General features: G+C 49.2%; 1 protein-coding gene across 5 annotated transcripts in view; it reads right to left on the reverse strand.

Moving 5' to 3' along the window:
• Window positions 1-9,914: 9,914 nt before the first annotated feature.
• Window positions 9,915-12,627, reverse strand: part of ELAPOR1 (endosome-lysosome associated apoptosis and autophagy regulator 1) — a 96,986-nt gene continuing 94,273 nt past the window's right edge. For all 5 annotated transcript variants that reach the window (XM_051856195.2, XM_070077932.1, XM_051856193.2 and 2 more), the window contains 3 exons: window positions 12,371-12,549; window positions 11,288-11,453; window positions 9,915-10,236 (listed from right to left, as the gene is read on the reverse strand). In XM_051856195.2, coding sequence (XP_051712155.1) covers window positions 10,168-10,236; window positions 11,288-11,453; window positions 12,371-12,549 — 414 coding nt within the window. In that variant the 3' untranslated portion in view covers window positions 9,915-10,167. The remainder of the gene's footprint in view (window positions 10,237-11,287; window positions 11,454-12,370; window positions 12,550-12,627) is intronic.

Genomic DNA, 12,627 nt, shown 5'->3' on the forward strand with positions numbered 1-12,627 from the left:
TCGAAAGACCTGTCCCAGGCTAGGCAGAGGGACCTAGGCAGAGGGTCTCTGGCTTGCAAGCGCCAGCTCTACAAATGCTCTTTTTCCTTTCACAAATTTCGGCCCTACGACTAGACTTTTTCCTTTCTTCTCCATCTTGAAGTGAAGGTACTTCAAAAAGTTCGTGGAAAATGGAATTGAAAGATAAGTTTGGGGGCTGGCGCTGTGGCCTAGCAGGTTAAGCCTCCACCTGCTGCGCTGGCATCCCATATGGGCTCGGTTGGAGTCCTGGCTGCTCCACTTCCCAATCCAACTCACTGCTGATGGCCTGGGAAAGCAGCAGAAGATGGTCCAAGTGCTTGAGTCCCTGCACACACATGGGAGACCTGGAAGAATCTCCTGGCTCCTGGTTTTGGATAATCCCAGTCTGGCCATTCCAGTCATTTTGGGAGTGAACCAGCAGACAGAAGACCTTTCTCTCTCTCTCTCTCTCTCTTTCTCTCTCTCTCTTTCTGTCTCTCTCTCTCTCTCTCTCCTCCTCTGTCTGTAACTCTGCCTCTCAAATAAGTAAATAAATTTTTTTTTTAAAAAGTAAATTTTTGATTCAGGGTTACCTGGAGATCTTGCTCTCCTTCTTCAAGCTGGACTATCTCTTAATCTTCTTATGGCTAACCAAATTGTCCCTTACCTTTTTTAAGATCACAGGGTTGGTAGTACAGTTGAACTCTTAGAGAGAGACTTGAGGAGACTCTTCCAGAGAACAATGTTTAGCAGATTTGAAAGCAGAATGAGGTATTGAAGTCATGTCTTGAATCTATTCAAAATCCCTTTGAGCAGAAATTTCATCAGACTTTGATTTTATAAAGTTCAGACCTTTACAATGAAATATCATGGTTGCTAACTGAAGCCAATGTTATCCTCGAGACCAACAGATTATTTGGAGAATTTGGGAACAATGGGTCTGTCCCTCTCTAATCCTCCCACTCTGAGCACTTGGATCATCTTCCACTGCTTTCCTCAGGCCATTAGCAGGGAGCTGGATGGGAAGTGGAGCAGCTGGGACACTGACCATCCCAGGCAGTGGCTTTACCTACTACGCCACATGCTGGCCCCAGTGCCCTGTTTTTCAAATACTTTTGTCTAATCAACATTTTTTTTAATATTCATTTTCCTTTTTGTAGCTAAGCAGATATACCAGGGTACTTCCAAAAGTTTGTGGAAAATGAAAAGAAAACCTATTTTAGTACAAAACATTTTGCAATACATGAATAGGAAGCCTTTTTCCAAAAGTTCATGGAAAATTGGGGCAAGTGTTTGGTTCAGCAGTTAAAAGGCCCACATCCCAAATCTGAGAGTCAGTTTAAGTCCCAGCTTCTCCACTTTTGATCCAGCTCCCTGTTAATGTGCCTGGGAAGGCAGCATATGATGGCCCAAATATTTGGGTCCTTACCATGCTTGTGGGAGACCAGGTTGGAGTTTTAGTTCCTGGCTTCAATCTGGCCCAGCCCTGGCTGTTGCATCTTGGGGAATGAACCAGTGTATGGAAGATTCTCTCTCTCTCTCTTCTACTCTGTCACTCTGCCTTTTGAAATAAATAAATAAGTAAGTAAATCTTCAAAAAAAAGAAGAAGATATTACTATAAAGCTTTAGTCATGGGGTGATGTATGAAGCCAGAACACCTGCGAATGTGTGACTCCTGTTTAGCCCTTAATTCCCAGAGCAACTCCTGGGGGCTGCCTCTAGCCAAGGGAAGTTAGGTGAGGGAACTAAAACAAGCACACTGGTTAAGTGCCTAGGTTAGCCTAATATTTGGGCTTGTCCCTGTGTTAGCATTTCTTTGCAGAAAACGAGGCCTTGAGGGTCTTGGCTAGAACATGTGGCTTTTGCTTATAGGGAAGAGCCCACTGGGGCAGGACCCAGCTGATTGCCTCAAACGTGGTAAGTGCTAGTTGCATCCTCACTGGGAGCCTGAGCTGCATGCAGGGAGCAGGCTGAGGGGGTGGAAGCTTGTTGCAGCTTCTAGGAACAGCATCCTGGGAGAGAGACTGCCTTGGGGATCCTGGGAAGCTTGTGGACAGCCCAGGGGGAATGAATACCTGCAGGGAAGCAGCACGAAAGGAGCAGGGTGGGTGCCCAGCCAAGGCTGCCTTTGAGCTGCCTCCTGTGGGAGAGCTCTGTTAGATCTCACTTTAGCACCCTTGGAGTCCCACTTTCTGTCTTGGATTTGGATTAGGACTTCTCAGCACTTGACAAGTCCTATCCTGTCACCTGCCTGCTAGAAGTCTTCAGTGGTGGTGCAAGCATTGTGGCTCAGCAGGTTAAACCATGGAGCACCACTGGGAACACCAGCATCCCATATCCAAGTGTCTGTGATTGAGTGCTGCCTCCCTTCCAATCCAGCATTGCTTCTAATGTGCAACCTGGGAGGCAGCAGATGGTAACTCAAGTACTTGGGTCCCCCTGCCACTCATATGGAAGACTCAGGAGTTCCTGGCTCCTGGGTTTAACCTGGCCCATCTCTAGCTATTTGTAGGCATTTAGAGGAAGATGGAACATCTCTCTCTCTCTCTCTCTCTCTCTCTCTCTCTCTCTCTCTCTCAGCTTTTCAAATAAAAGTAAAACAAACAAAAATCAACCAAACAAAGAAGAAGTCTTCAGTGGCTACCTGTTGCCCTCAGGAGAATGTCCAAACATGATATGTGCACAGCCCTTCGTGGTGTGTACCTACCAGCTTCTCTAACATATTTCCTGATCACCTGACAATGCCCCCTCCTGCTCCCCACACCAAACTCCACACGACTCCCCTTGCTTGCCTTCAAGCCTCTCTTCCTACAAGTTCCTCTGTCCTGGACCTCCTTAGTCCTCCTAACTGGCCAACTCCACTGCCCTTCAGGAAGCCATCCCCAGCCCCCTCCAGCCCCCAGGTTGGCTAGGTGCCCTTCTTGTTTCCCGCAGTACACTAGCTTTTTTCACTGTTTTGGGGGCTGGCACACTGTGGCACAGCAGACTAAGTTGCTGCCTGTGACACCAGAATCTCATATCAAAGTCCTGGCTGCTCCATTTCTGATCCACCTCCCTGCTAAAGCACTGGGGAAGGCAGCGGAAGATGGCCCAAGTGCTTAGGCCCCTGCCACCCGTGTGGAAGACCTGGATGGAACTCTAGGCTCCCAGTTTTGTCCTGGCCTAGCCCTGGCCACTGTGGCCACTTTAGGAGTGAACTAGCAAGATGGACATTCTTTCTCTCTCTCGCTCTCTCTTCTGTACGTCTCTCTTTCTCTCTTTCTCTGTGTGTGTGCATGTGTGTGTGTGTGTATGTAACTGCTTTTCAAATAAATAAGGTATGGCTTGCTCATACCTTTCTATTAGAGAGACACAGTAACAAAGGAATTTGATGTTTCTATCTTTGTATAGCTGAGGAACCATTTAAAATAGCATGGCAGGCAGCAGGCATTTAGTGCGGTGCCTTAAGTTGCTACTTGGGGGGCTGGCGCGGCCCATATGGGTGCCAGTAGAGTCCCAGCTGCTTCACTTCTGATCCAGCTCTCTGCTGTGGCCTGGGAAAGCAGTAGAAGATGGCCCAAGTCCTTGGGCCCCTGCACCCGCGTAGGAGACCCGGAGGAAGCACCTGGCTCCTGGCTTCAGATCAGCTCAGCTCTGGCTGTTGTGGCCATCTGGGGAATGAACCAGTGGATGGAAGACCTCTCTGTCTCTCTCACTCTACCTCTCTATGTAATTCTTTCAAATACATAAAATAAATTTTTTTAAATAGTTGCTACTTGGGGTGCCTGCATCCCATGCATCCTATATCTGGGTGTCTGGCTCAAGGCCTGGCTGCTCTGCTTTTGATCCACACCTGGGGGACAGCAGATGATGGCTCAAGTGCATGGATCCCTGCCACCCACATGGGAAACCTGAATATTGAGTCCTGGCTGTTGCAGGCATTTGAGGAGTGAACCAATGTCTCTCTACATTTCCAATGAGTAAAAATAATTAGAAAAAAATGTTTTGAAAGTCAGGGAAAGCATAACACGGACCTGGCAGTGGGAGGAGGGGGACTTCATTCAGCCTCTTCCTCTTACGAGCTGTCAGTTTTCCCACCACACTGTATCATATAAGGCATTGCATTTTGTGTGGGAGTTAGCTTTGGCAGTAAAATGAAGTTAGCTCATATCGCAAATTCTCCTTGAATTGCTCTTAAATTGTCCATAAAGGTTTGTAGTGCAACTGTATATCAATTTCTCTCTCTTCAATAGTCTTTGTTGGGCTGTGGTTCTCAATTAATGTCTTCCTTAAGGTTTAGGCCCAGTCATAAATATCTTCTTGCCTAGTCACCTGCTTCACTTCTTGTGATTGCGAAACCCTTAAAATCATCCACACATTCCTACCCTCCCACCCCCTATTTGCAAGATTGATTAGACCTGTCATTTGTTGATTGCACTGGGATAAGGTGGTATATGACTGAATTCATGAAAATTAATGCCAGTGCTCCCTGTAATTATTTTCTACCATTGTACCCCAGTAGATAGGCAAGGAAAATTTAACAGTGGGGTGGCTTTGAAGGCTCTGGGTTCCAAAGGAGAATCTCTCAGGTGAAAAGGAAGGAGATAGGGGCCAGTGTTGTGGCACAACAGGTTAAGTCAATGCCTGCAACACCAGCATCCCATATGGGCACTGGTTCAAATCCCAGCTGCTCCACTTCCAATCCAGCTCCCTGGTAATGTTCCTGGGAAAAGCAAGGGAAAATGGCCCAAGTCCTTGGGCACCTGCATCCAGCATAGGAAACCTGGATGGAGTTCTAGTATCCTGGCCTCAGCCTGGCTCAGCCCAGGGCCATTGTAGCCATTTGAAGAGTAAACCAGCAGATGGAAGATCTCTCTCGATCCCTCGCTCTCTCTCCCTCTCTTTCTGTCACTCTGCCTTTCAAATAGATAAATAGATATTTTTTAAAGAAATAACGGAAGGAGAGGAGCAGGGGCAGAGGCGTGAGCATATGCCTAGAAGGGAGGCAAGAGTTTATAAACACTCAGCCACTCAGGGTGGTTAGACTACAATAAGCAATGTGGAGGGACAGAGGGCATGCTGGGCTGTGTTTCAGGGACTTGTAGGCCACACTGCTGGATCTGCTGGAGACATGGTATCCTCCTGTATTGTAAGCGGGGTGGTACCTGCCTCTAGGATGAAGTGAAGCAATGCCATGAGAGCACTCACTCCAGGCCTGACATACACAGATGCCGAGTTAATGCAAGTTCCCTTTCCTATTTTCCTTCTTAGAGTTTGGACTTATCCCATAAACAGGGGGTGACATTAAGAATATTGAACTGCTAGTACAGTCCAGGTACACCCATGAAAACAGATGTGGCTCATAGACAACCAGTCTTGCTGTATAGATGGATACCTGCTGATAATGGGTCCTGCCTGCCAGCAACAAGGAACCATTAGAGATCTCTGCACATTTGGACACCATCAGATCTGTGTTAGGAAAAGTGTGGCTGCAGAGTGGAGGGTTGAGAACAGGGGTGGGAGGTACTGGAGGAGATTTTGAGGGTTAAAATCTACCCAAAGACCTTGCAGTAGAAGCAAAACACAGGCGCTTGGGGCCATTCAGACTGAGGAGTATGTTAAGTCTCACGTTGATCTGGCTGAGAGACTTCGGTTTGGGGGTCAAGAGACCACCACTGGAGTGAAGGAAAGAACTGAAGCCGGCAAGTGCAAGGACCTGGGAAATGGAAGATCCTTGATAAGCTCTTGAAATTTCCCCACATCCAGTCTAGAATAATACACCTCATGCCCAAAGCTTTGCCTAATACTGGTGGGAATATTGTTCTGTGGCCAGCCTCGTGCCACACGAGAAGCCTCAGCTGGGAGGGAAGGAGTGTTTGCCCTCACTCAGTCGTGGGAAGTCAGCCATCAAGAGATGTGCTCTATTATTGTGGAAACTGAGGCTTTGCTCGGTGATGGCCCCCTCAACAGGTGATGGGAAGCTTCTCGTTGCTCTGATAGTCGCTGCTCTTTCCGTTGCCTCTCTGGGGGCTCCGGGCTCCTCTGCCTTCTGTTCCGGCTTCAAGGACACTTATCATTTCCTGCGTATCCAGCCAGTCTCTCCACCCACGTTCAAGAAAGGTGACTTAGGGAGGGGCACTGTGGCGCTGCAGATTAAGCCTCTGCCTGGGACAGGCACATCCTGTATCGGAGTGCCTGGTTTGAGTCCCAGTTACTCCGCACTTGCTTCCAGGCCAGCTTCCTGGGATGCAGCAGGTTCCTGTCACCCACATGGTTGACCCAGGTAGGGTTCCTGGTTCCTGGCTTCATCCTGGCCTAGCTCAGGCTGTTCCAGGCATTTGGAGAATGAACCAGCAGATAAAAACTAGCTCTCTCGCTCGCTCTCTCTCTCTGCCTTTCAAATAAATCAATCTTTTAACAAATTAAGAAAGACAACTCAAAAGGTATGTTTTAACTTCAGAAAAAGATGACATGCAATATCCATGCCCTAATAAACTACAAGTGTTTGAAATACAGAGAAAAAGGAAACCAAGACAGTCCCGGTAAGACAAACTTTTGATTTCACAAAGCTGAAAAATCCGTACGAAGTCTCGGTTGTATAAATATAATTGGTCTTATCTCTGATGTAGAGTCAGAGAAAAAGAAAAAAGAAAAAGAAACAAGATTGTAGGCCTAAGAAATGCCCTGGCCCTTGGATGTGCCACCATCTTCATGTGTGTTCCCAGCCAAACTCTGGTGACAGCCACAGGAGGAGAGGTACTCGTGTGTTCCAGGGACCCAGGGAACCACATGGGCTTTAAACATGGTAACTCTGGAGACCACACTCTCTCCACAGTAGCCTGTGCAAACCATGCCTGCCCAGGGTCAAGAACTAAAGCATTTTTCCCTTGGAAAAACCTAGCATGTGTCTGCTCTGAAATGGTCAACTAAAAGCAATTGAATGTTTTAAGTCGGTCAATAGTGTGCTCAGTGAATTATATCCCAATAAAGCTGTTAGGAAAAGTATGTGATGTGTCTAAGTTGTTAAGCCAAAAGTGACCCTGATGGCATAGCTCAGGAGTTCTTGATAGGTCACAGGATACCCTGTCAAAGTTGGCACAGCAGGGGGCGGTAGAAAGGCAATCCTTAAAGGATTACTGCTCCATCAGTGGAGTCTGAGGTTGCTCAGGGTGCACTCAGGTTCAAGATGTCAGAATATTGGCCGGCGCCGCGGCTCACTAGGCTAATCTTCCGCCTGAGGCGCCGGCACACCCGGTTCTAGTCCCGGTCGGGGCGCCGGATTCTGTCCCTGTCGCTCCTCTTCCAGTCCAGCTCTCTGCAGTGGCTGGGGAGGGCAGTGGAGGATGGCCCAAGTCCTTGGGCCCTGCACCCTCATGGGAGACCAGGAGAAGCACCTGGCTCCTGGCTTCGGATCAGCGCGGTACGCCGGCTGCAGCGCGCTGGCCATGGCGGCCACTGGGGGGTGAACCAACAGAAAAGGAAGACCTTTCTCTCTGTTTCTCTCTCTCACTGTCCACTCTGCCTGTCAAAAAATAAATAAATAAATAAATAAATAAAAGATGTCAGAATAAGGATGACAAAAGGGATGTGCTTTTTCCTATAGCTCCCAGAATAGCCTAAAGCCCTTGTGAGGTCTCTGTCACAGAAGCTCTTCTGCGGAAGGCAGGTGCCAGGGTACTGCTGAGGGTACTGCAGACATCAGGCTGGGGCTCAGGACTACACGTCTGCTCCACTGGGGACAATTCCAGCTGGGCCACAGGACCTGAGAGCCTGACTCTCACAAAAGGAGAGAGAATCTGGACACCCAAAGAGAAGCTCCTAGATTTACTGAGCCAAAGGGACTCCCAGCCATCACGGATGGCCTGAAGTCACGGCCAGACTCCAGCATTCACCGACTCTTACCAGATCCGTTGCCAGGACAGCCACGACTGATCAGATGAGCAACTCATTTTAGGCAGAAAAACCTTTTAGAGATGCCACCTTCATTACATACCTACTGTCTGGTCACCAAATGGTCACTAGAGAGAGGGCACAGGCACAGACCATGAACAACCGGGATTTGAGCAAGGGATGGCCACTGTAGGCTGACAGTGAGGGAAGGAGAACTGGCAGTAATAGAAAGAAAACAATCGTTAAAGTCCTGTGCTGCTTTTACCGTTCTGGGTGCTCAGGTTCACTGATTATACTTGGTAGAAAAGTGGACACGTAGGACACCCACTCCACTCACCTTTCAACAGAGAGATTTCCAGAAACTGAAGATAGAAGCCTTTTTTTTTTTTTTTTTGCTTGTTTTTTGCACACAAAGGAAATGAGAACAGAAAAACCAGGACAGGGGCTTAAAAATGAGAAGGCCTGGTTAAACTCCCCGCATCTCCCTCCTTAAAGACTGGTCTGGTGCTGCTGCTGGGGCGTGGGCTTGGGATTCAATCCCTGTTTTGGCCTAGAAGTTACTTATTTTGTATCTGGGCAGAGAGTGAAGCTTAGAAGCACACATATATCAGGGGCCAGTGTTGTGGTCTAGCAGATTAAACCACTGCCTGAGATGCTGGCCTCCCATAGTGGAGAGCTGGTTCTGAGTCCTGGCTGCTCCACTTCCAGCCCAACTCCCTGCTTACTGTGTCTGGGAAAGCAGCAGAGGATGGCCCAAGCGCTTGGATGGAGTTTCAGGCTCCTGGCTTTGGCCTGACCCAAGCTCAGCCATTGAGCCATTTGGGGAGTGAACCAGGCAGATGGAAAATCTTTACTCTGTCTCTGCCTCTCTATCACTCTGCCTTCAGATAAATTTAAAAGAAAAGAACAAGGAGGAAAGAAGGAAGGGAAGAAGGAAGGAACACACAGAGAGAAAGAGGGAAGTAAAGGAAGGAAGACAGAGAGAGAGAGAGAGAAGCACATATCATGACCACCTCAAGTTTGTGCAATTGTGGGTTGAATCCTCCAATCTGGTCCCATTAAAACCCTGGCCTCCCCTCCTGGGCTTTCAGAATCAGATGCCCCCGTCCCTTGGCTCAGACTTCTGGAACTGGGGCGCTCGAGGATGGCAGGGGTCTACTGTCTCTGCAGGTAGACATCAACAGATGGCAAGGCCAGGGCATCTGCATTTGGGGCTTACCAGGTTCTCTCTCTCTAAGATTTATTTATTTATTTGAAAGGCAGAGTTTCAGAGAGAAAGAGAGAGATCCTCCATCTGCTGGTTTCCCTAAATGGTCGCAACGGCCAGAGCTGGGCTGATACGAAGCCAGGAGCCAGGAGCTTCTTCCAGGTCTCCCACGCGGGTGCAGGAGCCTGAGGACTTGGGCCATCTTCTACTGCTTTCTCAGGCAATAGCAGAGAGCTGGATCAGAAGTGGGGCAGCTGGGACTAGAACCAGGGCCCAGATGGTTTGCTGGCACTGCAGGCGGCGGCTTTACCCACTATGCCACAGGGCCAGCCCCACCTTGTTCTCTTTAGTATCACGGGGATATGTTTAAAAAACAAATAGATCCAGTAGGACTTTGGGAAACTTCTAGATGAACCTTTTTCCTTTGGCTTCAGTGGGGATATTTATCTCTTATGAGAAAGGAATGAAGTACCTGGTTTAAAAAAACAAAAAGCCCTTCCTTATCGCCTCTCCCTGTGCTTATCAAGCCTCTGCTTGCCCGGGCCACGCTCACCTTGGCCTCCAACTGTCCGTTACTCACAGTGCTACAGGAGGAAGGAGCCCAGGCAACTACAAGGCCTGGGAGCCCCGAGCCCCCTCGCTTTGTCTCCCTCCTAAGGCAACAGCGACCAGGAAAGCGCCCAGCTGTTTTCTGTCCAGCAACAGGACAGAGGAAGTAATTTCTCTACTTGCCAAGGGAGATTTTCCTTCCAGAGCTACAAGAATGATGACGGGTGGTGGAAGAGCTGTGGCTCCAGCGGCTGGGCCACGGTAGGAAACAAGATGCAAGCCAGGGGGTGTATATAAACAACGTGTGGGTGTATTTGGCAGGTTCGAGACAAGCAGAAAGGAGGGTTTAGGTATTCTATAAAAAAAAAAAAAAACAAAAAATAAAAACCCAAAGCTCTGAAATTCGAACTTCTTCTGTTAAGGCCACAATGAAGAGATCTCCAGCAGCGGGCACTGATCGCAGGACGCCGGCACCCAAATCGCCATGGCCTCTGAAGGGGATGTGCCAAGGTGAGGGGGCCGGTGTGGCAGGCGGTGCCTCTCACAGGTCCATGTCCGGGCCCCCTGACGACGTCTTCAGTGGCACCGAGTCAAACCCGTCAGGAGTTCTCTGAAAGAGAGATGGCGACAGGCGCTGGCCGCTGCGCATGGGCAAATGTGGGGAACAGAGGAGAGAGAGGGAAAACAAGTGACAGAAGGAACCCTGTGGCGTTCCTGTTTTCAGTGGCTTTGTGGAAACACAGAAATGAGATCCTTTCTATTCTTTCTGCTCCCTTCAGGGTCACTCACAGAATAAGGAAAATCTTAAGAGTCCCCTGCTTTGCATCTTTGTTGCTAGATAAATGAGTTCCAGGTAGACTCAAGGGTGAACTGTTCTTCCATTGATAAATTTAAAAAAACAGCAAGGTCTAAGGGAGACGGAGGGACTCACACTGGCAGGCCAGCACAAAGGGAATTCGAGTCAGCAGTCTGAGCACCTAACCACCACCCTCCCCACCCAAACAGGTTCCGGACAGCAGGCAGGTGTGGGCACTGCAGCCTGGGGGGAGCTGCTGGGATGCTGTCCGCTGGCCCTGCGCCCAGCGATGGCGCTGTCCATATTGCATTTATGAGCTTCTCACTCATCCACCCACACACCCACCCAGAGCCAACCTTCCCACTGAGCCACTCACTCATCACTCAGCGGTCAACAGCTCACACTCAGCTGTGACTCAGCCCCTACAGGGCCGGGCCCAGACACCTAGGGGACAGCACCCTCCACTGGCCAAAGCAGAGGCCTCACCCCTATCTGAGGTTGATCCTAGAGATCACCTTTCCTCCCACTCCAAAAGGGGGGGGGGGCATTGGGGGTAAATAGTGATTGATTCTAACAATAAGGATGGTACAATACTGCTTTGGAAAACTAAACATTTCAGCCAATAGGAGTGCAACTTGGGAGAGAAGGAGCCTGGTCATGGGCAGCCTTGGGCCCCAGGGACAAGAGTACTGGGTGGTAACGCAGAAAGCCCATGTCAGGATTTCCAGCATGGGACACAGAACAGCATGGGGGCAGAGAGCAGAGTGGTGGTCGTGGTCACTGAGCAGCCCAGGGCCAATTGGTGTCCTAGGAGTGTCTTCCCTAGCACTCAGGATGACCTCAGCTTACTGGCCAGCCTCCCTACCTTGGAGGTAAATGATTTGATCTTCCCAAAGAGGGACTTCTTGCTGGTAAAGATGAGGTCGTCTTCCACGTCCTCCCCTTCCATGATGGCACAGCTGTCAGCTGCGGGCAGGTCACAGTCCTTGAGGGTGGCGTTCATCACCAGCTTGGAGTACTTGTATTCCAGTCTGTGACCAGAGGGGTGGGAAGGACAGGGCATCGGAATGTGGCGATGAGGGGGAAGGAGGGAGAGAGGTTTGTACATCAACAGATCCTCCCATGTTGTGGGTAAAGTAACTGAAGCATAGCAAAATGCTGTTCAGGTTGGGTGTACGGGAGGGATCTTGAGGGGGTGGTGCCATGGCACAGTGGGTTAAGCCGCCATCTTATGGGCACCAGTTCATGTCCCAGTTGCTCTACTTCCAATCCAGCTCCCTGCTAATGCACCTGGGAAAGCAGCGGAGGACAGCCCAACTCCTTGGGCCCCTGCACCCACATAGGAGACCTGTAAGAAACTCTTGGCTCCTGGCTTCAGCCTGGCCCAGCCTTAGCTGTTACAGCCATTTGGGGAGTGGACCAGCAGATGGAAGATCTATTTCTCTGTCTCCCCTTCTCCCTCTCTCTCTCTCTCTCTCAATCTCTGTAACTCTGCCTTTCAAATCAATCAATCAATCTAAAAAAAAAAAAAAAAAAAAAGGTTTTGACTGCCAGTTCAGTGATCTTTTTCCCTTAAGGCTGGCTGTTTCTGTGCCCTCAAAGATTACTGGAAATACTGAAATCATAAAGTCATTACTTGTATTATTACTAACAATACAACAGATAAAGGCTATTCTGCTTATCTAACAGCCATTTATAGACTAATACAGTCTAATACTAATACTAATTATTAGACTCATACTAATATAGACATGTGTCACCATCCCAGTTCAGGAGTCAGGGTAACCAAGACATACATTGGACAAGTGGCCATCAAGTCTCTGGCCAGAGTCACAGAGCCTGTGGCCAATCCCAGAAAAAAGCCTCATTAATTGATACACACTCACGGGTCCCCCTGCTCGTTGAGCCAACCCTGCCCATTCTCAGATGCCAGCACCCCACCATGTACTTTTGATTCTTCTTCCAGAAGTAGCAAGTCAGGACTGTGAGCAGGATGGCAGTACAGGTGCCCGCGGAAATGCCCACTTTCAGCCAGAAGTCGATGGTTTTGCAGATGGTCACTCTCTGCTCGGGCAGAGAGATGCCCCCGGCGCAGACCCTTGGCTCTCGCCACACGTAAGTAGTCTTCTGTTGGGGAGACAGACGAGGACCTCAGATCTCACCCCCCTTCTCTCCTGCAAAACTCCCAATCAGAGGGCAACTCAC

This window comes from Oryctolagus cuniculus, chromosome 7 (assembly GCF_964237555.1).
Source record: "Oryctolagus cuniculus chromosome 7, mOryCun1.1, whole genome shotgun sequence".
NCBI lineage: Eukaryota > Metazoa > Chordata > Mammalia > Lagomorpha > Leporidae > Oryctolagus > Oryctolagus cuniculus.